At 42.0% G+C, this 27,941-nt stretch overlaps 1 protein-coding gene across 17 annotated transcripts in view; it reads left to right on the top strand.

Annotated features, from left to right (window-relative positions):
• Lpp (LIM domain containing preferred translocation partner in lipoma) overlaps nt 1-27,941 on the top strand; it is a 663,875-nt gene that overhangs the window by 52,969 nt on the left and 582,965 nt on the right. For 16 of the 17 annotated variants that reach the window (XM_058585075.1, XM_046462626.2, XM_058585070.1 and 13 more), the window contains one exon: nt 10,224-10,338. Coding sequence is in view for 2 of the 17 variants with exons in the window: in XM_058585066.1 (XP_058441049.1) it covers nt 10,224-10,338 (115 nt within the window). In the remaining 15 variants the exon portion in view is untranslated. Of the gene's footprint in view, nt 1-10,223; nt 10,339-21,686; nt 21,875-27,941 lie in introns of those variants that run through there. The other variant, XM_058585068.1, reaches the window with a different exon arrangement.

The following is a 27,941-nucleotide window of genomic DNA, read 5'->3' as shown; positions in this document are numbered from 1 at the left end:
AAGAAATCGAGCAGGGCTTTCCATCTAAGTCCCTACTGCTAATAAAACTTCAGATTTTGAGAATTCTGGAGTATTATTCCTTTTCAAAGATGACCCCTGATTTGGACTAGATTTTAAACACACTTGTGCAACATACACACACAGACCACATGTGCACTAATTTAGCCTGTTCTGATGTGAACAAAGGAGGACCAAGACTAAGAAGGCACTGCCCTATGATGTCCTCTCCCACTCTGATTTTACATGATGAGCAGCTGTTTGTGGTGAGCTCAGTTTCTGATCAACTTGGTTCCTTTTTCTCCAAGGCTGAACCCAAGCAGTTTGACTTCCAAATGCATGTGCTCAGGAGCAAGCAGATATTAGATATTAGCTGTGTTGGTGGAAGCACTTTGATGCCAGTGACATTCTGTGGCACCGGTCATAGAACAGTGAAGTGTGCTGAGTCCTGGATTAGTTCTGGCCAATGTTGAAAGGAGGGGAAGCTGCTCTCTAGACTGCTTTGCATCTGGAAAGAACTTGCATGGGATTCCTAAGACCCTGTGTACAACCTGTCTCCTCCTCTGCCCATCTGAGGCTGCCAAAGATGATATAAGCTCTGCTTATGAGGTGGAACAAAACTGCCTTGAACAATGGAGGTTTGGAGGCACTTTCTGCTGTGGTGCTGGGGACAGGGCCACTAGGAGGTCAGCGCTGGTAATACCAATGTGTGTACTAATGCAGGTAATAGGGACAACTGGCACAATTGCTTTCTTGCTGGGTGCCCATCACTGGGCTGTATACTAAATGCTTATTAAATCACCTCCATAGCTGTCTAAGAGTGGGTTCTATTATTATTTTAGTTTAAATTTTGATAAAATACACTTAAAGTAAAATTGAGCATCCTGTTTCTAATTTACTGTTGTGTGGTGTTAGGCACATTCACTTTGCTTGTGTAATCAATTTCCAGAACTTTTCATCCTGTAAAACTGAACCTCTGTACATACAATCAACAAGCCCCATATCCCTGTGCCCCTGGCAATCAGAACTCTGTATTCTGTCTGTGTGACTCTTCTAAGGACCTCATCTAAGTGGAATCATACAATAGTGTGTGTGTATGTGTGCGTACGAGCATGCGTGCATGCCTGGTTTACTTCATTAACTGTGATGTCCTCAAAGTCCATCCTGTTATACCATGTGTCAGAATTTCTCCTTTTAATAAGGTTGAATAAATAAATATTCACTGTACGTATATGCCATACTTTGTCCATTTATGTATTATTATTTTTAACCTGCATCTTATAGGAGGTAAGATGTGTGCATTTTATAGGAAGATAACTATGGCTTTGAGCAGCTAAGTTGCCCACAGTCACAGTCACTAGTGACTTGGCATTTGAGCCCAAGCAGTTTGACTTCCAAATTCATGTGCTCGGGAGTAAGCAGCTATTAGACCCTTGCTAGTGAGCGAGTGTCAAAACAGGGTGCTGCTCAACCGGATAGTGACAACTCCTCACACATTGTTGTGACATTTCAATAAACTCGGTGTTCCTAAGAGCTTATACAGGTATTTTGCTTGGTTTTGTATTGGCCTCTGGGTCGCTCTGAGCCAGATTTGAATCCTGCCTTTCATAAATGGTATGAGATTTATGTTCGTTCTTCTTGTAGTCCTCTTACTTTACCTTACTTAACTCTCTCTCTTCCCCACTTTTTTACATTAAGAAAAATTATGAACTAGATGCACCATTTGTCAGGTACTTAGTCTGCCTTCTTCCAAAAAAGGATTCAATGTAAATAAATGGCGTGGTATGCAGTTGTGTGTCCTATCCCGTCTGCAGCATGGTGGGCAGAGGCAGGCTAGGACATGTTTCGTTTGGGCAGTGCCCTGCTCTTTTCTGAGGCTCATTGATCTCACCTGGAGGATGAGGTTGCTGCTGATGACAGTGAACACTCAGACTGCTCAGAGCCCTCCATTAAACACCCCTCATGTTGACCTCTGATTCTGCTGACACTCCTGCAAGACGGGTGCTGTTCCCCTCATTTCATTTGTGAGAAAACCAAATCCTGGAGAAATGAGAGAACTTTCCAAGATTCTGTTCCTGCTTAATGATCCTGGTCAAGATGTCATCCCAAGATGTCAGCCACAGCATGGGCTACTTTCCTTGAGGTCATCTGTCATGTTTTTCCTGTCTGTGCCATGCATTCATCTAATTTCATTAAATCTTTATTGTGTCCCACTTGTGTGCCTCATACCATTCTAGGCAGTGTCCCAGAAGAGGCTTTAGAGTGAAAAATTAAATGCACAAACCAATGATCCCTTGGAACTTACACTTTAGAAAGGTGGTGGTGTGGGGAGGGCAGATAAGAAATGAAGAGAGAATTAAGAGGTTATGATCAGCAATCCAGAGAATTCACAAAGGGCATAGGATGGTAAGTGTGGAGTGCTGTAGGTGGTGTTTAAGCTGAGATCTGAGTGACAAGGAGTCTGCACTGCAAACACAGGGGGAGGACATTCTGATGGTGGACAGTCCATCAGTGCAGATCTGTGAACTGGGAGTCAGTGTGTGGCTGTGGCAGCAGGTCAAAGGCTGCAGGGGGAGAATCAGGAGAGCAGAGCCAGTAGGAGCTACTGGATGTTAATCAGGTAGAGACCTGAGTCCAGGGGGACCATCTGTGTTATATTTTATAGGGGCAGTTGCATTGTAAGGAAAGGGCAAGAGCAGAAGTAAGAAGGCTAGCAGGGGACTGGTTCAAAATCCTGGTGAGAGGCGGTTTACTTTGAGGAGGGCTCTAGCAACCAGGCAGGAGAGAAGCAGATAGGTTCATGACATGTTTTGGAGTGATTGTCAATTGTAATTTTCTCCAGAGAAATGGTAAGCTGAATTGACCCAGATGGAAGTGGAAGCACGTGCAGTTGGGGTTGCTCAGATGAGCAGCTGGAATTCTGGGACCCAGGAGTGTGTGTGTGCTCCCTGCTTTGGTTTCTAACCCTGAGCTTCTGGCCTAGGAATGGAGGGCAGTGGCCTCCTACTTGATTTCCTGGCTAAGAGCTGTTGGAATGCCCCCAAATGAGCCCTGCAGAATGTGCCGCTTCCTTTGCTCTCCCTGGGTATTTTTATAAAGCATTCTTTCCCACCAAGAATGTGGAACTTTTTGAGTGATGTTGACTTTATGGGACTTATTTAACATATTCCTCTTTTTTTTTTTTTTTTTTTTGTGCGTGGCTGGGGATTGAACACAGGGACTAGTGTGTGCTAAGCACAATTCCATCCTGAGCTACATCCCCAGCTCTTATTTGTTTCTTGGCCTGTCCTCTTTTCTACAGCCCCACTCAAAATCTCTGTAGAAATTTCTATCTCTGCCCCCTGCCCCCTGGGATGGGCCAGGGAGGCTTGGTGGGAGCTCCTCAGGGCTTCAACACATTACCAAGGCTAGAGGACTGTGGCTGAGTAGGGCACCTCCCACTTCCCAGCCTTCATTTGCATTTGAATTTCTACTTGCTGGCCCTTCTCAGCTCCCTTAATTCCTTTTCTTTTGCAGTACTGGAGATAGGGCCCTCCCTGGGTTCAATCAGAAGCCACTCTCAGCTCTTTTAAAAAATTTGATTTTGAGAGAGAGTTTTGCCAAGTTGTCCAAGCTGGCCTCCAATTTGTGATCCTCCTGTCTCAGCCTTATAAGTTGCTGGGATTAAAGGCATGTGTCCCCATACCTGGCTTCTGGTTCCTTTTAATGGTCTGGGCTTTCCTGAAAATATTCCATTTTTTAGTGTAGAAACTGGTCTCAGAGAATTTGGCAAATTGGTCACTGTAGTGGCTGAGTCTAGAATCCAGGACTCCTAAGGAGCCCTGTACTTCAGCCACAAGGACAAAGCCACCTGCATGTGACCTCATGCCCTTGGTTGTTCCTTGTACTACAATTGGCTTAAGCCTAGAGATCCTCAAAGATCATAAACAAAATAATCTAAAAATCATTCCCAAGGCTTCTTCCACACAGTCTTCAAATAGTTTACAGTGTTAAGTTACAAGGGTTTCTCAAAAAAAAAAAATCAATTTAACTTCATCTCTTTTGTTTTTGCTCACTTGAGTTTCTTTTTAAAACTTCCTTCATGTTATCCATTCAGTCAACAAACATTTATTGAGTTCTTACTGTATGCCAGGCATTGTGCTAGGTGCTGGGGATTGATTCAAAGATAATTTGGAGGCGTATGGAAGGGGAGTGGATAATTACAGCACAGTGAGATAAGTGCTATAATAGAGGGATATATAAAGAGCTAGAAATAGCACTATGAATAACATCTTTGAACAAATTGCCTTCTTTTTTCCTTTTGGATTATTCCCTTATGTATATTGCCCAAAGTGGGATTACTGGGTCATTTAAAAGATGAAAACAATTTGGCACAAAAAGATGTAATGACTTGTCTGGGGAATACAGCTCAATTTTCAACAGGGGAAAAAATTGTTGACAACTCCAGATTTAGACCACTTCTCTGGGAGAATTGGACAGTTGTTATAGTACCTCTATCAACACGGCAGCTTTCAGGAGGAGGGGCACCCATTCTAAACATGCCGGCTCACAAGTAGAAATACACGTCCCCCTATTCAGTCTCACAGCTGAGCTGTTCTCACAAGAACCTACCGCTCTGAGTATTATTGTCTCCATTTTACAAACATGGGCAGACAGTGCCCATGTTAAAAGGAAGCACTCTGCTCGAGATTCCATAGCTAATAAGTGGAAAATCTAAGAGTGGAGTGCAGTTCCTTTGATTCTGTGATTTCCATCCTATTTTCCATGCTGTGTTCACCAGCTGGAGGAACTTGGGCCCCATGGGGGCCTGGAATTTACTTAAGGAGCCCCAACAACTTTTTTCAAGGTCAGGGTCCATGAAATAGGTGTTGACTTTCTTATTCAAAAAGTCAAAGCCAAGGAACAGTTTCCCTTTGTCCCTTGCCCCCGCCCCCCCCCCCCAAAAAAAAAAAACAAAAAAAAAAACCCAGGGCCCATTATTCCTGATCTTACCTGGGTCCTGTGAGGCTATTTTCTTAGCCCTAGCACTGGAGCAGAGATCCCAAGTAGAACTGACCATTGCCACAGATCTACTTTGAAATGTATTTTTTTCCCTAGTATTTAATGACCTTCAGCAAAGATTCCCTGTTCCTAGTATTAAGAGCCTCTCATAACTGAACACTAATACCTGTCCACCATGGACTTCACTGATGGCCCTGCTCACTCATCCTTACATCAGATACATTCCCTGCCTCTCTTAGAGAATACCCTACATTTTCTTACCTCCACGCTTTAACTCAAGATGTTCTGTTAGTCTGAGATGACCTCTCTCATCTCTACCTGCAGAACTCTGGCTCTTCCTATAGACTTCTGCATAGATGCTGTCTTCTGAAGAAAGTCAGCCCAATCCCCATCTGCTCCCACACCATCCAATCCCTTGCACTAAATGTGATTTCCCTGTTCTACTAACTCACACCACAGTTGTGAGGCGATAGAGTATAAATGTCTGGTGCATATGGATATGGGATCTAGATTTAGATCTTGTGGTGATGTTTTCTAGCTGTCAGTTAACTTATGTGAACCTGAATTTCTTCAGCCATCAAATGTGTATAAAGGATTACCCCATGTCACAGTGTGTTATGAGAATTTGCTTTTTTATCTGTTCTTCCTTGGCATTTGTCCTCTCCAACTTTGTCTCCTCTCTCCAAAATGGGGACTTGCTTAAGGGAAGGAGAGTATCGCGTCTTCCTAGGGCCTTGGACATATGGGAACTGCTATCAGGACCTTTAAAGAACAGAGATTCCATACAATCTAACCGTTGGCATTGGGATAGGCTCACTGCTGGGTGGGGGTTCTAGTCATGTGCTAGGCTTTACTAGGAGCTCTCTAATTTGGATCTTGAGACACATACAGGACAAGTTGTACAGATGCTGGCTCCTACTTCTTGGGAGATAGAGGGAGACGGGCCTAGACTTTTTTCTTAGTTGAGCTGGCTAGTGCTGGCAGATCCCCGAAAGCACAGTTGTGGTCTTAGTTGAAACAAATTTGATTTCTTTCTAGAGTCTTCCACTTGTTTATGTGTGAGAGTTCCAGACTTAGCGGACAGGATCAGTGGCGGAGTGGGTTAGGGGCAGCTTTAGGAGCCACCTTCTCTTCTGGGGAGGTGGTCCCTTCAGAAGCTCCCTCCAGACACCCCACCTTGCTTTGCTTGGAGGCTGGCTAGGAAAGGGGGTTTATTTCTTAAGGTGATGACTCTACCATTTAACCTTCTCTTACATCATTTCCCAAAATGTGGCTCCTGAGGAGTCTCACAGTCCAAATGCTTTATCCCAGGACACGAAGTCCTCCATGTCCTGGCTACAGCATCCTTTCCAGCCTCACACCCCGCCACATCCCTTCAGTCCTCTTCCACTGGCCTCCCCAGATTAGTCACTGTCCCTGAGAACACCCTGAACTCCTCCTCCTCAAGGCTCTTGCACATTGTGTCCCCTAAGCCTGTTTTTTCTTCCTCTTCATATATGAAGATCCTCTTGAGTGTTCAGTCTCAGTTTAGAAGTCCCATCATCTGCCAAGAACTTCTAGACCCTGAATAAGACATGGGGTGGACTTGTACCTTTGTTGTCTTTTCATCCTGTCTCGTGGGCCAGCAATTCCCAGTGATGTTGTGAGGTCTTGGAGAACTCTAGCCTGTCAAGCTCAGCAGCTCTACCTGCTGTGTCCACACACTGCTTAATCAAGGACTGGCGGTGTACAGCACACATCTGCTGATGAGGGCAGGGAACTTGCCATCATGTCAGCTAGCAGTTACTCCAGAGGGGTTTTGGGGCCCACTGTAGGCTTACTAACCATGATGTATTTGATCATGAGCCCAGCCATTTGAATTCTGCTTTTGAATTGGACTGATATTAGCTCATTCCTAACCTTTCCCAAGTCTGTTTCCCACATACTAGAAGTCTGCTTAGTGCCAAGTCTCTGAGCTTTTAAATTCGCTTAAGAACATAACAGCAAGGTGGAATTCAGGGTGGATTTGCATGCTTCTAAGGTGAAACCTTTTACTTATTTGGAAAATGTGGCCAATATTTTTATCCCAAAGATCTTGAAATGTGAAAATGGGTTTTGTTTTTTTTTTTTTTTTTGCATATGTTTTTGTCCTCAGAACTGTCCATATCATAACTTGTAACTGCAATTAATAAAACCTGTGTCATGGAGCTTGATTTTTTTTTTTTTTTTTTTTTTTTTTAAGACCTGTGTTCAGATTCCAGCTTTATTACCAACCAGCCCCCAAACCTTGAACAGGTGCTTATCTCCCTGATCTTCACTTTGATCAGTGTGCAATTTGGGGGAAGTTTTCTCAAAGGGTTGATTGAAAGTTTAAATGAAATATTGATCGAGAAATTGAAATTTTTAGAGTATGTGTTTCAAAAACTGGATTTGGAAGCTATTTCTAAATGTTTTCAAAAAGTTTGCATTTGAAGGAAAATACCAAGATAGAAGTTTGTCTTCGTGTATAATATTATGTTTTAAATGACAACATAAATGAATTTACTTTCAGGGGACACGTGATGTCTAATAGAACATAAATGACTTGTAATACTCAGTTTGAGAACAAATAAATCAGAAGCATAAGCTTTGAGAAATTGTAGAAGTCTTTGAAGGAGGTGAGCATGAATCAGTGTCTTGTGTGCAGCCTCTGTGTTGGACATGCGGAATATGAAATTGTAGGAAATGGGCACTGCCCTCAGACTGGCAGATGTTATGAGCCCTGTACTGCAAGTGCAGAGGCTTGGGCTCTGAGAGGTTAAAAATCATTTATGCAAGTCCAGCATTAAAGTCTTGAACTTCAAAATGTGTTCCTGATGGCTTCTAGAAACTCCTTATATTTACAGAAGTGACAAGTCCTGCCTTTATCCTCTTCCTCCAGGGCAGCCACTAATTCAGGGCAGATAAGGCAGTGGAAACCTACAGTCTCATGACCCATCACTTGCTTAATAAATCTGGATAAACATCTTGACTTTTCCTGCCAAGTCTCTGCTCATGACATGTCTACTCTGAGCTCCTTTGGCTCTACTCATTCATCAGTCTTTACTCCTTTTTCGGAGAGAGATTTGCCATTGCCCATCTCCACCTTAGTGGTCAAGAGTATATTTAAAAAGGGTTTCAACTTTCTTAAAAAAATAGTGGAAAAAGAAATTCACTGACTATTTCTTACCATTTTCTGTGATTTATGGGCCACCATGTGGAAGAGGTGGCAGGGGGCTGGAAGTTAGTAGCCATGGGTTGCATCTTGGATCTGACACTGACTAGAGAGAGGACTTGAGGCCAGCTCTTCCTTTCGCTTTCAGGACCTCAGTGTCTTCATTTGTAAAGAGTGAGGGCCCTGCTAGGTGATTCCTAAGATTTTAAAATTCTGCATGTTTTCTGGTGTCAAAACCATCAATTTCTGTGGAGCTGCGTAATCCTGCAGCTGTTTCTCTGATACTTTTCAATCTTTAGATTTAATCTATTCAACAATGTATAATTTTTTAAAGGGAAGCTTTTATAGACACTTCTGAAATGTAAGGGTGGGGGGGGGGATAAATGGATGTTAAAAAATAGAAAACAACCAATTAAATAGTATATAGCATGTAATTCTCCTTGGAAACTTACCGCGAAATTGAGGAGCACTTTAACAACTGGTAATTTAAATTGCATTTGAACTCTGCTAATGGTTTGTTTGCATGGGAACTTCAATCATTTCACAGCGGTTCTTTAGCAAAGTTGCTTGTTCTCTTTATGGAAAAGAAGAAAAAAAAATATTAAAAGAAGTTGACTATGGAAAAGGGAGACTGCTTTTGTTGGTACATGGAGGGAAGGCGTAGAGTATGTGAATGGGACTTCCCATGGGCCAAGGGTGGAGAGCTATTCCCTTCTGTGAAGTTTAGAAATCTGGGAAGTTGGGTGTCTTTTGCTGCTATTGTAGAAACTGTTCTGATTTTATTCTCTCTCTGCAAGAAACTTTGGTTTCACGGGGCTTGGGAGATGGGGGATTGTCTTTTTGTTTTCTATGAGATTGTACTAAGTTTGGCCTCCTAAAAATCCACTCCCCAGCAAATTTGAAATTGTGCCTCTCAGTGGAAATAATCTTGAGACTTCTGATGTTCTTGAAGACCACCAGTGTTGAGGAAAATCAACAGGGCAGATAAGGCAGTGGAAATTGATTAAACTCATCTTGATTAAACTTCATTTTCCTTCTTTTATTTCTTTCTGCTCCTGGTGTGTACTGGGAGAACGTTGATGCAGGTGTTCAGAGGCCTGGGTATATAAGTCTTGGTTTTGCTCCAAGACTTACTTGATCATCATATGGTCAAAGGCCTGATTAATTCATGTCGTCTCTCAAAGTAAGGGCAGTAACCAGATCCAGTGGATCCAGCCCTAGACCGTCTGCCACCCATGGTGGGCTCTGAATGGCCACCCTACCCTGGCTCCTAGGTTCTCTTCCTGGTAGTTGGAAGAGTTGAGGTGTACCATTTTTAAGCTCTTTCCCAACTTTGAATACATAACAGGGATTTGAAGACTGAATGAGATGATATACATGAAGCAATTGTAGGAGGGGGTAAATGTTTCCAATCACAGCAATAGAATGGGGGTGATAGATTTTCTAGTATTTGAATTTCCCTTTTGAACACAAAGGAGAAATTTTACAGCAGGCCCCTGCCCTGGAATACTTGTGTGCTGGAATATACACTGCATAGTTCTTAGAAAAGAAGTAATAGTTCTTAATGAAATAAAACCTGTAATGAGAACTTACCAAGAGGTGTTGAGATTTTCCAGCTCTCTTTGGCTCACTGGCTCTCATTTTTCAGGCAAGAAGACTGAAGTTTAGAGATGTCATGAGGTTGCAGAGTTAGAAATTTGTTTCCAACTCATATTTCTTTTTATTTGGCATACTTGTTATTTTTTTCTTGTCTCAAATGTGTCTAATAGATCTGTCTTTCTCTGCCATTATTGGGATGAAACTCTTTTTCCAAGAGACTTGAGATGTGAACGCTGAAGAACCACCCTTCTTTTTCCTCAACATTCTGAGAGAAAATACTAAAATGGAAAGTGCTAGAAACTGATCTTGGTTTAGGAGGCGTAGAGGTAGGCCACTAGAGTTGTGCACTTCAAGCCTGGTTTTGTCGCTGTGGTCAATCAGGCTTCATACACCTGGGGAATTCACAAGCAGTAACACCCTGGGGATGTGTAAACACTCCTCTCACTTTCCACAGGTGGGGACACGGAGACTCGGAGTTGGAAGTGAAGCCAGAATCCAGTCCGCCAATCCCCAGTCCAGTGCTTTTTCCACTGTGCACTCATTGGAGGGAAGATATTTTTCCTCAGTTGGTAAGTCCTACACAGAAAACAAGACATTTCTCTTTCAATGTGCATGATTTAATGAATTTTAAAATTCAGTGGTTTTCATGTAAAGCTTGGGTACCAGTAACTCGGATTCAGAAGCAGAGAAGACCAAAATGTCCTTCTGTTAAAAAATTGATTTTGTTGGCAACAGACAAGATATAATAATGCTAATAAAATGTGTGGCAAAGCAAAGGCAAGACTCAGCTCTTGGAAGGTGGCAAGTGGAGAATTTGGAGGAAAATCTGGAGTAGTGGCGATTTTAGGTTGCCAGTAATTGTATTGCTTTTTTCTTTCTCTTTTGGCATGAAAAGAAGTGTTCTTGAAATTGAGAGACCAAAATGAAAATGTCAGGCAACAGCGATATGAGCAAATGTGAGGAAAGAAAGCAATATTACTGTTTCTGTTTATTCCTTTATTCCTTTGTAAGGTGTGCTCTTTTGGGACCTCACTTTACTTTCACAACTTTTTGAGGTAGGGGAGGCTAGCTTTGCTTAGCAGAGGGGATGAGCTTTTATGTCAATGAGCTTGTGGAGTTCCATTGCCATGGCCCTGACTGTGACTCTTGGTGCTCACTGAGGAAGAAAACAGGGCCACCAGGTAAGGTTATCTTTCCCTTGCAACTTGGAACATCTGTGTTTAGTGGGTAGAGTAGAACATCACATTCTTAAAAAATAAATAAATAAATAAATAAACAAACAAACATGGCAAAGACCACCAATCACCTGAGATGTGGTGAAAACTGAGGGAAATAGTTGGGGAATTCTGGCTAAGGCTTCCGCTTAGGATTCTAGTTCTGTGGTTTCCATGTTGAGGGCCAAACCCTCTGTGCCCAAGCATTGGCATTATTATTGTGGTGTAGTTTTTCAAAACAGAGCAGATGCTGTTGTGATTGATAAAATGTAACTTCATTTAAAAGTGTGGCTGAATTTGTAGTTGGCATTTTGTCACTCTGTCTTTTTAATGAATGTGCAACTGACTTTCCATGGGCCTGCTGATCTACATAACATAAAAGGCTGGAGCTCTTTGACGTGGACTCTTTAACATTGTAATCTGTTAAAATCTCAAACATGGTCCCGCTAGCATAGGTTTCAGCATGAAATGGGAATCTGTGTTAGCTGTTCCACCTGTTAAGTTTTCTCAGTGTTTAAAATTAAATTGTGATATTTATGAAGCCTGGCCCTTAGATTTAAAGAACTCAAGTGTGTAATGACAGACTAGGAGAGATTGCTTTAACAGAAGCAAGCCAGAAAAGACCCAGAGGGTTTTTTTTTTCTTTTTTCTTTTGGTGGTGTTTTTTTTTTTTTTTTTTTTTTGGGTTGGTAAGCTAGTTTTGGGCCTTTTGTCTTCTAAAATGCCAGTGCAGCTTCAGACTATATTAAGGGGAATATGGTATCTAGAACATGGTAGATGGATGATCCTGCAAACTTAGAACACCTGGAAACTGCCCAATCCAGAGCTAAGGTAGACTTCAGGCTCAGCTTGAGCAGGGCTGCTGTTTGTCTGCATTCTTGTTCTGCTGGCTTTTTTGTGTGTCGGCTTCATCCTCAGGATGTTGTACCTCATGGTCATGAGTTATTTGCCTGCTTTAGGCCAGGTTATCAGCATCCTCCTTCCTATCTGAGGGAAAGAGAGCCTTCTTTACAGTAATCCTGTGAGAATATGGTAGAGTGCTTACCAGTCACTGAGGCCAAGCGGATGGGACTTTTTAAATTGGCATGTATGAAATAGAGTATGAATTGAATTTTGAGACAATCCTACCTGAACCTCGTGGCCACAAAACAATGGAGAACAAGCAGCTCCTCAAGGAATATCCAGGTACTACTAAGAGGAGGAGAGGTTGTATGTGGACAACCATGGACATTCTGCATCCCTGTTTACCCATCTCAGGGCCCTCCAAAGCGTATCAGGTTGTAGTTCATGCTCACCTTCTGAAAGGGACATTAGCCTGCTGAGCTCTACATGAGGATGCTGAGAGGACCAGAAATGGTGTCCCAGCAAATGCAGGAATGATCCCATGAAAAGGCAGGACACTGGGGTACACATGACCATGGGCTTGAAGAACCCAGGCAGTGGAGGGGCAGAATTTCATGTTCACCTTGTAGTTGAGTGGGGTGCTTGGTACATAACAGGTGCACATGCATCTTTATGGATAAAAGGAATAAATCCACAGGTAGTATGTCCCTTTCCCTGAGGGTGTTCTACCAGGTATTGGCTGAATCTCTGTTGATCAGTCATAGGAATGTTTGCACGAGTGAGGCTGGACTGCTTCGTTTTGTGAGTGAAATAAATGACTGAACAGGAAGAGACTTTAGGGACCATTATGGCTTTGGAAGTCTGTGAGTACCTACAAGGGCGGACACTGGTGGGATGGGGTAAAGAACAATCTCTCTGCTCTCATTTTCCCTTTCTCAGAATCAGGCAGTAATCGTTGCCTTGCCTGCTTCTCATGATGTTTAGAGCAAGTGTGTTCATAGATGCCCAACTCTCTACTAAATGATGAAGTATGGTCTGGATGTGACATGTTATCACAGTTTTTTCTTTAAAGATTCATCTTAAATGTAAAGAAAAATAAGATGATAAGTCAACTACCCAACACTGCTTCTGGTGCATAGTCACATGCTCTTGTACCCTGACCTCCCAACCCAATACCAATACCCTGTCTTCCTCAAGATTGGATGAGCACTAACTCATCCTCAGTCTTGAAATGCAGCTAGATCTGGAGCCTTGTTTGATAATGATAATTAAAGTTGAAATATAATTATGTATTGTAAAGACTTTCACATTTGTTTTTGCCTGAGGGCAGTGGGAGCCTGAAGGAGGTGGATCCAGAGACCAAGGATGCACAGTGCTTGAGACCCCAGAGAAGCTATGTCTGGTTGTTTGACTCTTGATTCGTTTGGTTAGATAATCACACCTTCTGCTCCAGGCATGACTGGCCCAGGGGGAGTCAGGAAGGAAATTTCCCTCTGTTGATCCCTAGGTACAACTGTTGACTGTTGCCAAGGGCTTTCAGTTTTAATATTTCCTCTTTGGTCCTGAGAAGTATCAGGTATTAGTTTCTGCCGGAAGCAAAACATTGGTCACTTCCGACAGAGGTGAATGTCTTGGCTCTCTACAAATACTTGGTCAGGTGGCTTCTGGGTATTTGTGACCATCTGTTTAGCCAGATTTTATTGCTTTTTTTCTATTTGCTTCCAAATTTATATTAGAAGACTTGCTGGGTTTGAGCAGTGACCCACCTAGTCTCCAAGAATCTGTGGCTCTTCACTAACTTTTTGCAGGAAGTTGTGTTCACCATTCATGAAAGTAAATAGTAAAGCTAGCTCTTTTTTTGTCCTTGTTTCTTCCATATTCTTATATTTCAGTACAGATACCTCTATTCTACTTTGGGAATGGCCCTAGGAGATTAGAAGGGTTCTCAAGTTCTCCCTCATTGGGTTACTATGTGGCAGAAGGGCTCTGATACCTAAGTATATGGAGGGTCCTTCATAGTTACTGCCACATATCTACCCGTAGTTAATAAAGTATATGCTTGTTTTCTGCCCTGATTCCAGGGTTTGTCTGGAGGGTAGTGAACCTCAAAATCTTTTGGACACCATGGTGAATTAGGTATAGTCCCTGATCCTAAGACTCTTGTAGTTGGGGAGAAAGACACACTCACAAGAAAGTAATATACATGAGGAGGATATTGGTCACAACACACATTTATTAATCACTAGATGTGTTTTAGGCCATATGCTAGGAATTTGGGAAGATCTAGGGAAGTGGGTCATAGCTTCAGATCTCACAAAGCCTCGATGTAGGACTGGGAGGGTAGAAAGGATTGGGGATACTTTGGAAGGTTTCCAGGATGAAGGGATCTGATCTCAGAACTGAAGCTTTGTGGCTCAGGCTCAGGTGCGTGACAGGGTGGGACTGCCACTGGCCCACTAGGTCTGGATAGGTTCAAAACATGTTGGTGATATGAAAGAATGGTTAGAAAGTTCAGGAGCATCTCACCTCTGTGTGAGCTTCAATTTTTAGCTCGTTGCCCACCCATGTGCTGCTATAGAAAGTGTCTTGCAGACTTTTTTGAGGCAGTGAAATTATATCCATGGTCATGTCCATATGGGAAGAGTATGACTGAGTATATGTCACAGTCTACATTCTTAAGGGCAAGGTTTCTTTTAAGAGTTTCTGATATTGAATCTCTTATGATCTACTACTTGGGTCTCATGAAAAATGGTAGAGTTCGTAGGGAGCTATTAAAGGATCCCAAGAATAGACGTTTCCAACTTTGATGCTATATTAGTTATCTATTGTTGTGTAAAAAAAAAAAATTTGCCCACACATGTCTCCTTGAAACAGGGAACATTTATTGACTCATGGTTTCTATAGGTCAGGAATGTGGGAGCAGCTTAGATGGGTGCCTCAGGGTTTCTCAGGCAGTTGCTGTCCAGGTGTTGTTGGACCTGTAGTCTCATTTTAAGGCTCAAATGAGGGAACATTCACTACTAAGCTTACTTATATGATTGTTGGCAAGATTAGTTCCCTGGAGATAGTTGGATTAAGGGCTTCAGTTCCTTGCCATGTCTGTAGGGCAACTCACATGATAGCTGGCTTCCCTTACATTAATGAGCAAGAATAGTCTGAAGTTGCAAGCCACAGACCTTTTATAACCTAATCTTGGCTGCATTTTTCTCTGCCTTGTTCTCTTGGCTACAAGTGTTTCACTACATCCAGTGCATAGCCAAGGGGAGAGGTTGCAGAAGGGCATGACGACCTAGAGGTAGAGTTACAGGCGGCTGTCTTAGGGGCTGCCTGCCAGATAATCCATTCTGCATGGGATGTGGTAAGGTGAGAGAAGTTACCTGGAGCTACTGAATAAACTTAGCATACCTCTGTGGGTCAATGTTACTTGAACACTTTTTGTGGGGGAAAATTCCATTTAAAAACGATAATATAAATATATTTATACAATACAAAATGGGCATGACTTTTCAGAGAGAGAACACAAGTTTTCAATTAATGCTGTGCTCCCCTACCTAATATGTTTTTACTTTCTTTGGCAGTTAGAGTTGTTTGGAGATACTTGAAAGTGTTTGCTTGAGCCCTTTACTGTATAGGTGAGACACTAAGAGTTGGAGAGGCGAGGACTCTCCAGGGCCACAGAGCCAGTAGATAGCAAAGGGAGTATTCCTCAGATCCCTCTCAGTGTTTCCCCTTCCACCCCACCACATTGCTTAGGAATGAGTCTGCCCAACCTTTAGGCATGAGTTTGCTTCCTTTCTCATTCCCTTTCCTGTCCCAGAAACAGATTAGGGAAAAATAGGTCAAAATATGCCATCTTGAGCCTTGATGTCCCTTTCATTATACTTCAGGGATCTGCTTCTCCTGTTGGGTCATGCTGTGTCCTGAAAAGTTGCATAAATCAGTGTTACTTGGCTCAGACAGTGTGTCTGCACGACTATGAATAACATTTGTATTAGGAACAGACAACTGATATACAGCATTGCTGTGAGGCTGACGGGATCAGACATAAAACCTCCGCCAATACCTTCTGTCTGCAGAAAGTTTCTTTTCCAGGGCATCCGTCTCTTCCCCCCACCAAAATAGTCTTTTTATAAAACCAGGCTCAGGAATTCATTTTATGGAAGATGACAGGTTCCCTAAGAGTCCACCTTCATATTCTTAAAAAAAAAAAAAAAAAAATGGAAATGGGAAACTTAAAAATCATGGTCAAGCTATTAGTAGCCCTACAGCCAAAATGAAAGCACAACTTTGGTCATTAAAAATCTCACTGTCCAGATACAATACTACTCACTACTTTGACACCTTTCAACTCCAAATAGTTTTTATATTTTTGGTGCATTCAGAGTGTTTCTTTTCTTCCTTCTTTCCTTCCTTCTTTCCTTCCTTCCTTCCTTCCGTACTGGGGATTGAACCCAGGGATGCTTAACAACTGAGCCATATCCATAGCCCTTTTTATATTTTATTTTGAGACAGGGTCTTGCTAAGTTGCTTAGAGCCTTGCTAAGTTGCTGAAGCCAACTTTGAACTTTTGATACTCCTGCCTCAGCATTCTGAGCTGCTGGGATTACAGGCATGTGTCACTGTGCCCAGCTCCATTATTTCATTTTCACTGAAAGTCTAGTAAGAAATAGAATCTTTGAATGAAGGCATCATGACAAACGGCACTTAGAGCCGGAAGTCGGCATATTAGCTACATAATCTTAAGTCACTTAATCAGTTTTTGAACCTGTTTTTATATCTTAAAACAAACAAACAAACAAACAAACAAAAAAAAAAAACCACACAGGGCAAAAAGTGGCTAGCTCAGTCTTTTGTGCTCACAAAGCAGCAAAACATATAGAGAGTGCCTGTTGAGCATGGGACTTCATGTGAAGAAGGTGCATGTCCCTGGTTTCCATCTTCTTGGTCGCCTGTCACTAACTTTGATGAAAATCACCCTTTGTTCTTTTCTGTGTCAGGTGGTTGTCTCAGTATCTCCACTTTGCACTGTCCCCTTGGCTGAGTAGAGACTTGAATCATTTGCATATCACTCACCCCAGATTTCATGTTTTCTTGAATAACTAAAAGCCTTAACATGTGTAATTCAGCTCGATGACTCCCAAGGCATAAATTCAAACATCATAAGATGTTCATGTTTTCTGATATTTGGAAATAAAGTAGCTCTGGGTAAAAGAAAAAAAAAATATTCACAAACTGTTTCCTGGAGGTCTTTTGGGCATCCCACTAAAAGAGTGTGTTGGTTTCTGTGGTCAGACAGTCTTGTCCAGGGGTCCAGCCCTACACAGGTGCTGCCAGTGACTTTTCCATCTGTAGTGGCATGTTGCCGAATCTGCCCGGCTCTGACCCTCCTTGGTTTCTCCTTGGACTTCTTGAGGATGACATCACCTCGTCCTGCTTCAGTGGAGACTGGCTTGAATTATATCAGTTATTAAAAATGATCTAATATTTTCCTTTTAAATCTGAGGCCTTGGCTCATTCTATGATGAAGCTAGTGATTTATTTATAATAAGGTATGAGACAGCTATAGCCACTCTATGATGTCATCTAAGAATGACATGAAAACAAAATAGGCTTTTACATAATGAAAGTGTTCCTGTAATCCGTTTATAGCCAAGGCTTTTTTCCACATGGAGAATGGAGATATATTCTCTACTTTTCCTTCCACTCCTTTCTTACCCCCCGCCCCATTTTGAGTCTTAAGTTCTTTAAGTTAACTTTTAAAATATTACCACTTAAAACTTCATAAAGTCCTGGGTTACTCCTCCAATCTTGTCTTCTCCACTCCCCCTCCCCCACCGCTACCTTCCATGGTCTCTTTGTAGCTATTGCACTATTTCTACTAGGCACATGATTCTTGTCCTTGGAATGCACCCCTGACTTGGCTCCTTCAGATACCCTCCTTCTCCAGGCCCTCTCAGATGCACCTCTTCCTCACTGCCTCCTGTGAAGCTCTGCCCCTTGTTGGAAACCTTTTATCTGTCCCTCACCCAATTTAAAATGATAGCAAGCCACCATTTTATAGTCCAAGGAATATTCACAGAAAATGGGAGTTAAGGGAGGGAAAGTGATTTAGGGGAACAGGGGAAGGGGCCTGTGTACTTTTAGATTTGCTCCTAAAGCTATGAAGTATGGACAGGTCAAGGTTTATCCTTGGGTTCCAGTTTTCTTCATCTGAGAAATACATGCTTTGAATTTCATTTCACATGGCTCAGAGGTGTACTGGCAATAGCTCCTTGTGGTACTCTGTTGAGAAGGATTCTGAGGCTGCATGCTAATTGAGTCAGGATCACTTAGAGTGATGTCTGCTAAGTTTGTGGGTGAAGGAGTGAAATAAAGGCCCTCAAGAGGTCTTCTTAGACCAGATGATCAAAAGATCTGTTTTTCTTCTGGGACATTTTGATTTACTGACTGTCAGTGTCTTGACCATGGTTACATGGCAAGTTGGAGTCCAAAACACAATTCTTAGATACAGAGACTGGTTAAAATCTACATATTCAATTGCGCATTTACCCAAATAGGCTGGCTGTGGGAGGCGAGAAGCTGGGTAAGAAGGATAAGAAGGTTTATGACTTACTGTATTTCCTCAAATCTGTATGTCTTCGAGGTACAGTGGGGTCAGGGGATGATTGTCAGCTCTTTGCCATCCAAGGAACTATCTGCCCTGTTCTAATTTATGTCAATAATGGCAGTTGAAGGTCAAGGTCAAAAAGGTAGATAACCTTGCAAGAGTTTTGCTTAGATCAGTCTTATCCCATGAATCCATCAGACTCCTTGCACCCTTCCTTCCAACCTCAGACAGTATTCTTGGCTCAGTAAAGAGTCAGATTGCTTGAGTAGTAGGTCAGCTCAGGATCAGGTCATGGGAAAGTGGGAGAAGGGGAGAGAAGGAGAGGCAAGAAGTAATGTAGGCACTAGAACCCAGAACTAGGGGTGAAGAAGGAACTAGAAGCCATTGGTATGGAAAAGAGAAAGGGCTGGAGGAGGGAGGAGAGGTGGTCTTGTGGACATGGAAGGGACAAAACTCAGTTCTTTGTGACCTCAGAATGAATTCTGGGAGGAGTGGGTGGAAGCAACAGAAAGACAGTATGAGAAACAATTTTTAAAACAATTTTTAAAGCGAAGCAAGTCACAGATGGAATGTGCTTTTTAGGGAATCAAAGTTCTCCATCCTTGCTGGTATTTAGGTAGAAGGAATATGAAGTTGGACTCCAAAGTCAGCTTTTTGTTGCTGTGGGCAAAATACCCAACAAAAAACTCGGAGGAGGGAAAATTTAATTTGGGGTTCACTGTTTTAGAGGTTTAGTCCATGGTTGGCTGATTCTGTTGCTCTGGGCTGAGGAGAGGGAGAGCATCACTGGTGGAAGGGCGTGGTGAGGGAAAACTGCTTACCTCATGGCAGTTTGCAGCAGAGGGAGAGAGGGAGGAGCCAGGGAGACAAAATTTAAACCCCAAAGGCATGCCCACAGTGATGTGCTTTCTTCAGCCATTCCCCACCTTCCCGTGTTACCACCCAGCACAGTAGTCCTTGCAAATTACTGTCCAGCAAATGGGTTAATTCACTGATTAGGTCACAGATCTCCTAATCTCATCATGAGCTTCTGGGGGGATGCCTCATATCTAAACCATAACAGAAACCTGTATGATGTGTTCCCTGTCTTGAGGGAATTTCCCTTTTAAAATGAAGACTTCATGGAGAAAAGTGATTCTTCCTTTTTCCATAGACTTGGTACATTGACATGCTGACTTATCTGAGGTGATCTTCTATCGCTGTTAGCATTATTGATGCAAGAAAGAAAGGAGCTTAACTTAGAATGTCTTAGTACTTTTTTGTATAGATATATTTTTGAAGATGATTTCTGTGTTTCTTTTCAAGAAAGTTCCATAGAATTATGTTCTTGTTCTTTTTTGGGGGGAGGGTACAGGAGATTGACCAGGGGCACTTAACCACTGAGCCACATCCCCAAGCCCTTTTTATTTTGAGACAAGGTCTCACTAAATTGCTTCAGGCCTCCCTAAATTGTTGAGGCTAGCCTTGAACTTGTGATCCTTCTGACTTGGCCTCCTGAGACACTGGGATTACAGGTGTTATCACTGTGCTTGGCTAGAATTCTGTTATTTGGGCTGTCTCTAACCCCTACCCCCATTGATTTCCTTTTTTCTGTTCTATTAGTGTGCTTTGCTTATGCATCCTCTAGAGCATTCAGGCCCCTTCCCTCTGCCATATAAACAGATTTTCAGTCTTCTTTCTTTACAGTATCATAGAAGCTCATCAAGGGTGTGAATCCTGCCCTGTTCCATAAGAGATCCCTGGTATAGTGGTTTGCAAATAAAAATAATGACAACTCATTAATTTATCAACTCTTTATTGAGTACCTACTATATAGTAGACACTATTTTAGGAATAGAAGCAACTGTAAACAAGATCTGACAAATTGATGATTAAATATAAGAGCTTTATTAAAAGAAGAAAAATAAAGGAAGTTAAAGGTACAAAGGTTTAAGAGGACACAGATTTTGATTTGTTGGTCTGAGAAGGTCTTGCTGATAAGAGTACATGTGAGCTAAGACCTGAATGAAGCAAGGGAGCAACCCAGAGACCTGGAGTGGGGTGGGAGGAAGAGTGCTTCAGGCTGAGTAAAAGTGGTTGCAAAGACCTTGAACCTGAAGTGTGCTTGACTCATGCATGTCAAGAAGAGGAGTCTGGTGGAGCTGGAGTGAAGACTGTAGGAGAGGTCACACATGCCAATAAAATAGTTGAAACAACAGATATTGGTTAAGTATGCATTGAAGATTAAGCATGCATCAAGGATGCCTTTATGATTTAAAGAATTCACAGAAACCTAATGAACAAGATGCTAAAAAGTATTCCTGTTTTTCAGCTTTAAGATGCAAAGGGTGGTGGATTGGGAGCTGAGACCATAGCTCTAGGTGGTGCAGAACAAGTCCAGGGGCTAAGGATTTTGGCTTCCTCCCACCTGTAGCCCTCTGTGGTGGACGCATGGAGGGCTGCTGTGCGGATGCTCTGCTCCTGCACAGCGCACACCTGCAGGGACACTAGGCCCGTGCAGATGGGCAATTGCATGCCTAATCACCCATTCAGGCACCCACTTATTTGTTTTCCACATGCAAATGTGGGTTTTTTGCAGACGAATTTAATGTATTTGTTGCTTCCCCATTTTATTTAAAACAAAACAAACGGCCAACCGTGTCAGTTGAGGATAGCAAATAGAAACATGAATATTATGGGTCTTTGCTGTCTGTGTCGATTACACGGCTGAAAGGGATTCCAGGCAAATGAGTCTTTTTCTGGGCTTAATTTTACTTTTGCTTTATATTACCCTTTCTTACTATCATTATTGGTTTTAAAGAAAGGTTTATTGGGAGATATGGTATTACTATCCCTAAATCATTTTCTCAATACTTCAGGCTCCATATTTTTATTGTGTGGTTTCTATTTTTAAAAAGTTTCTGAACTTAGAGCCTATTGTTTTTTTTTTTTTTTTTTTTAAAAAAAAAAAAAAAAGGGCAATGGGATTTCCAAAGGCCATTGCAGGTGATACCTGCAACTTCCTTAGCCTGAAAATAAACAAATAAACAATCAAATTAGAAGTATTAGCCCCTATTGATGTGCTATTATTATTGATTATGCAACATCATGCAAAAAGTCACTTTTGTTTGTCAGTAGGCAAACGCCAATATCAGCTAGAGGTCTTGGGTGAGGGTTTGCATTTACATTTAATGCAATTCCAGAGCTCTTGGGTGGAATGTTAAAACTGGTAGGTATTTTGGATTCATTGCATCTCAATTACCTCAACTTACAGTTAGGGAAAGTGAGGCCCAGAGAAGCAAAATGAGGTGTTTGAGGTCCAAGAGAGTAAGCAGTAGAGCCTGGACTTGAAGAGCAGGAACTCTGATTGACCTTTCCCCGGGACCATGGAGATGACAGATGGTTGCTTCTGTGGCCTGGGACTGTGAAGAGACTGCTGGACCTCACAGAGATCATCTCAAGGTGGGGCTTGTTTGTCAATGGTGTATGTGTGTCGTTTTTCTTTCATTTAAAAATCTTTTGGGTATCAAATTTAAAGCAAAGACATAGTAAGGTGAAATGTGGGAATGTGGGTAGGAATTACTTGCAAATTGCCTAGCAAGATTGTTGAATGGATAATAGGGGAGAGAGAAAGAGGAAGAAGAATGTGTGTGTGTGTGTGTGTGTGTGTGTGTGTGTGTGTGTGTGTGTTTGGTGCATAAGAGATAAAGGGTGGGATGGAGGCACATAAACTCAATGGGAGATGTCAGACCATTTGGCAGTAGCAACTTCATGTTGGGCACAGCATCTCTGAGCCAGAGGGAATCCAGTGATTACTTGGTTGGACTGCTTTATTTTGTAGAAAAGGAAACTGATGTCCACAGTGATAGAGCCTTGCCCAAGATCATCCAACTTTAATTATGTGGTTAGCATATTTAGAACAACATTCTTTGATGGAACTCATTTGGTAAAGTACAGTCTTAACTATCAAATTGTATTTAGTAGCCAGTGAGTAGGGCTGCTCAGGTTAGATGAAACATCTGCATTCTTTGGGCTTCTTCCCTCAGACATAGTTTTGGCAGGAGGAAAATGGTAAGGACTGAGAACTCCGTGTGCAGGCCACCTCACCTTTGCAGACATGAGCAGCCACATAATCTGAGATCACATAAATACTTAGTGAATGAATCTCCCCAGTGGCTGTATGAAAGAGAATCCTCTGAAAGAGTTAGATTTAGAGATTGAGGTCAGTTAGGTAACATTGAATGGCTCTTTTCTATGTTCTTAAGTATAAGACCCTTTTTGTTTTTAAATGTAAAATGTTAGGATGTTAGATTATTAGGCATATTTGCAAAGTTCAAAGTGACATTTTTGGAAATCTCATGACAGCAAGAATGTCCGTATGTATGAAAATGGCCAAGTTTCATCCAGGAGGTGTTGAGAGAAGGTGAATGTTCCTTGTAGTTCCTGCAGAAACAACATAGGGTAGTGAGAAGCCTGTTGCTCTAGGAGAGGGTGGTGGTGCAGAGGGACTACTAATCTAGTGAGAATCCAGCCTGCTATGTCTGTTCTCTATGCAGGCTTCTTTGTAGCTGTCTGCCCCGATGTACATACTGTACATTTTTCTAGCTGATACTGCATGGCCTGGTATAAATGCTCTGTGGAGTGCTGGACCATCCCATGCACCAATAGCAGTCTCCTGTGACCACGTCTGATATACTGTCTTAGGGATTTAAGCCCTAATGCACTTGCTTTTCTCTTCTCTCAGTCTCCACCTACCTCTCCCCTTGGGGAAAAAAAAAAGTTATCAGAATTGTTTGAAGGTTTATTTATGTTGATTTATTTGTATTTTGAAACTCATTTGTTTCCATCTCATGTATGTAACTGATCTACTTGATGTGACACGATATTATAACATGCTTGTAATATTTTTGTGTTTTACTTAAAGTTATCTTGGGTTTGGGGAAGTGTAGCTCAGTGGTACTAACATGCACGAGGTCCTGGATTTGATCCCATGTACCCAAACTAATAATTAAAAAGGGATCTTTCACTCCTAGCACCTTCAGCTTTTTATCTACATGTACAGCTTATTTTGGAAGAATCTTTAGAGAGTTATTGACTTTGTTAGAATTACTACTAAAGAAGCAATTCAGATGTTAGACTCTCAAATTTAACTTGCTTTTCTAGAACCATTAATTTTCCCAACAACTTCAAGGATTAGCAGTAGGGAATAGGACATTCTGAAAATAAGGAAAAACTTGCCGAATGAGCTAATTTCTAGCTAGGCACATGGGAAAAAGGTCTCCATTCCAGTGACCTCTCTGCTCACTGGAAAACTTTGGGCTGGTGGATTTCATGATCCTGACGAGGCCTCTCAAGTTACAGTGAGTGATGAGGTTAAATGGCAGGGTAGAAGATGCACTCTTATTGGGCTAATGGGTGTTACAGAGACATGCTGTCCTTTGGCATTTAGACAGATCATTTTTTTCCCAGCAGGATAATGTTTAAGGAACAGCTCCGCCAAATCCCCCAATAGATGGAGCACATGAAGAATGCTGAGCATTTGGAGAGTCTGCATTCACAGGGGTTAAGTTTTAGCACTGACAATGGCCTAACTTGAGGATTCCTATTGGATTTCATCACCAAATTTTTTATTTCTAGTTTGGGCTTGTTCTCATTCCCTACCCCCCCAATCTCCTTTTTTATGGTGTCTGTATTTGATTTTTTTTGCATTCAGGTTTACATGATATTAGAAAAATAATAAAATAAAATGAAACACCAACACACTGAACAGGAAGGCAGAAGAACTGAGCTCTGATCCCGGCGTGACCACAGCCACCTGTGTGATTATCTGTGCACAAACATTTTTGTTCATTCAACAAACATTTAATTGAGCACTTTTACACATGAGGTAGCAGAGATTTTTATATGCGCAAGATGCAGTTTGTACCCTCCTGTTTACAGTCAGGAATAGAGAGCCAAGTACACAAAGAACATAAAATCACTTCTCATTTCTGAGTCTCTTACTTATGTAGGAGCCAGATTTGGGGTAGGAGGCCGCCAAGGTCCCATCCGAGGCTAACATGCAATCATTCATACCAAATTCATTAAATATCCAGTGATTATTTATTAAACTGAAAATTGGCAAATAGTTTCCCTTTCTCCTCAGTTTATAGGGGATAATGTTGAAGATGAATGAGGTACTGTCTACAAAATCCTTTAATAAGCAAGTTGGAGAATGATATTATATAAGTTTGAGGCATTATTATTAATGGAAAAACGAAAACAAGGGCTGGTGTTTTTAGAGACAGAACAGATGGTTCCTTTGTTTAGAATTTGAGTACAAAGGAGAGAGGGAAGAAAGATACTTGCCATATTGTTTAGGCCCCGAATGTGAGTGACTTTAAAATGCCAAAATAATCTGGTTAGGAAAGTCCCATGGATTCAAAATAGCTCCTACACTGATCAAACTATAATTAATGTAACAAAAAAATGACAGTAAGAAAAATCCTAACAAGAAATGCCACAGCGACAATTGACACAGCCTAACAAAAACTCCTCCCCGTCTTTTTTTTTTGCATCAACTCTAAAAACTTAATTTTTTTCTGTCTTTGTGAGTTATGCCACATTATAGAACAACTCAGTGGAAACTGGTTTAAAATTGAGGCTTTTTCCTAAAGCCACACTGCTCCCCAACCCCTGCATTATTTCAGTTTCTCATGACTCATAAAGGGAATCTTCAGGACTCGCAAGAAATTGGCCGTCTTCTCCCATCTTTGCTATTGGGTACCAGTAGGAAAATAGCGTGATGGGGCAGTTTAATTAGAGAGTGAACCTCCAGAGTCCTGGGGGTGGTGTGGCAGAAAGTCAGATCCGAGAAGGACCTTTACAAAGTTGTAGGAAGAGTTCCTTTATGTCTGGATTTCTTATGAGCTGTCTCTGCGATACACATGATCGTTGCTTGCTGTCTTGGGGTCTATCACTGTTGAGTTTGCAAATAATGTGGGCTGTGCTAAATGAGACCACAGGCACCAGGCTGACAGCACTGAGGTGGAGGAACTAGACCTTGAGTTCAGGTGCTGTTGAATGTGACCAGATGGGGTATGACCCAATGGGGTACCTCAGCTTCCCCACTATAGAAAGGGGCGGGGGTCAAGCAGAGTGCTTATGCTGACGCTCATGTGAGTTCAGGCCCACATCTTTTTGTGTACAGCCATTAGAAGGCTGAGACTGGCTTTTGACTTGGGAGTGTTTAAAAGCGAACCTGCTGCCTCACCCAGTAATGAAAAGCCCCCTCACTGTGTGGAGGTGGGAACTTCTTCCACCTTCTCTGAGCCTTCTGCTAAACTGGCTGTAGGCAGCGTGGTTTAGCTGGGGGGTGTTCAGTACATGGATGGGCTGGGGAGAGGCAGAGGTTTAGTCCTCCGAATTTTGGGTTCCAGTCCAACTTCTGCTAACTAACCACATGTGCGACCTTCGAGTACCCATCTCTAAGGTTTCTCTCAAATCCCATTGACTGGTTGGTCTGTGATTCATCACAGCAATTAGAGGATATTGTAGAATTCCCTCAGGGCCCAGGCTTTGCTCAGAATCCTCCCAAGGGACTCTTCCTGTGTAGCACATGTCTCTATTAAACACTAGTTCATTCTCCTTGGGTCAGAAGCGTGGTTATTAGCTGTGCAGGTGCTCCTTCCATGCCACCCTTGCTGACCACCTCTGTCTCCTCTGAGGAAACCACTCTTTGGAAGCACCTCTCCTTTGACTTAACCACACTATGTGGCGTGCCCACCGTATCGTATTTATCTTATGGCCTGGAATGTGAACTTGGCCGTGTCCTGTTCTGTTCTGAAGTCAGTGTGTGCATCAGTACCAGGAACGTAGGAAATTCTCAGTACGTGCCAGCTGAGTGAATGCAAGGTGGATAAATGACTGTACTTCCTCACTGGGTCCTGAGTGCTTTCAGGGCCTGGAACCTGCCTAATGAGATTTTTTCTTCCTCAGAAGTTCTCACACAGGGCTTTTATTTTTTTTTTCTTAAGTTTTTTTTTTTTTTTAATTGGTTCTTTTTAGTTATATGTAACAGCAGAATCCATTCTAATATAATTATACAAGCATGGACTATGTCTTATTCTAGTTACGGTCCCATTCTTAGGGATGTACATGTCGGTGGGATTCCCTGTGTTGTTTTCATATATGTATTGGGAAAATTATGTCAGATTTGTTCCACTGTCTTTCCTTTGCTTATCCCTGCTCCCTTCCCTCCATTGTCTCACCTACTACCCGTCTGTTCTTTCCCTCACCCACCTGGGCCAGGGCTTTGAATGCAGTATATAATCAACTGCTCTTTACCGACTTGCACTGGAGAAAGGTGGAGATGGATCCGAGCAGGGAGAGCATGTTTGGATGTATGGTGTTCAGCTTGGTCATATTCAATATCTTCAGGAAACTCAGCTGACAGAGATCAGAGAGTGTTTGTGGACCCCTGGCTGAGTGCCCTGGGGAGGGAGGTTAATTGCTGCCCTTGATTTCCTCACTGTCCGTCTGGGCTCCACTGGAAGACTGTGCTAGGGACAACTTGATCTCTCATCTTTGGGCTGTGGCTAATGATGATATTTGTCCTCTTCTTTGTGCCCAGCACTTAAGGCTTGGATTACGATAAATTGTTAGAATGATTCTGCCTCATTTGACTTTAAACATTTTGTGGGCAAGAGGGAGTTCTCTTATCATTCTGTTTATCAGAGGTTTTGGCCCAGAGCCATTCAGAGAGCAAGTGCCATGAATGCCACTCTTCCTTTGGCCACCTGTGGTCTACTGCTACCTTTTACCTTCCTCCAGGAGCTGGCTTGCAACATTGTGCCACCCATGTAATAAAACCTGCAAAACACACTTGATAATAGAATAACAGTGTGGTTCCTTCTCCTACTCTCACATTTTTATTTCGATCAAAAACAACTTTGCTTTTGGGTGTAGCCTGCTTTTAAAAAAATAATAGAAAATATATTTGCTAACTTTATTGTTATTTGTCCATGACTGTTTTTTTCTTTATCTATTGCAGTGCTGGGAATTGAGCCCAGGACCTCCAGCATGCTAGACAAGCACTCTACCACTGAGCCAAAGCCTTAGCCCATGACATCTTAATTTATTAGGAAAATGAAAAGGTTTCTGTTTCTTGACTGTAATTGTAGAGATATATTTTTAATGTTTTTCATTTTTATTTATCGGGTGTTACCATAAAATAGTGTGAAATGATGTGACGGATTTCTAGTGGAGAAATGACTTAGAATGTCCCTTGGAAGTTCTACCTGCATCTTAATTGTTTGTTGTCACGTGCAGTTTCTTTATCCCTGTCTCTTCCTTTATCTATGAAATAAGGTTATTGAACAAGATGATCTCTACCATTTCTTTTTCATTAACTCTAAATCCATGGTCCCTGAGGGCTTTGGGAGCAGACAGATATTTCTAGGTGTCTTTTTCATTTTTCTGACCTTTAAGTAGGAATGGTGACCCATCAACCCTTGTAATCATCAGCCTCAATAACTTTCAGAAGCCTTTA

Source organism: Marmota monax, unplaced genomic scaffold (assembly GCF_021218885.2).
Source record: "Marmota monax isolate L192 unplaced genomic scaffold, Marmota_monax_Labrador192_F-V1.1 WCK01_AAM20220418_F8-fsc00100, whole genome shotgun sequence".
Classification (NCBI taxonomy): domain Eukaryota; kingdom Metazoa; phylum Chordata; class Mammalia; order Rodentia; family Sciuridae; genus Marmota; species Marmota monax.
The sequence above is the reverse complement of the archived record's forward strand: the minus strand, read 5'-3'. Positions and strand labels throughout refer to the sequence as shown.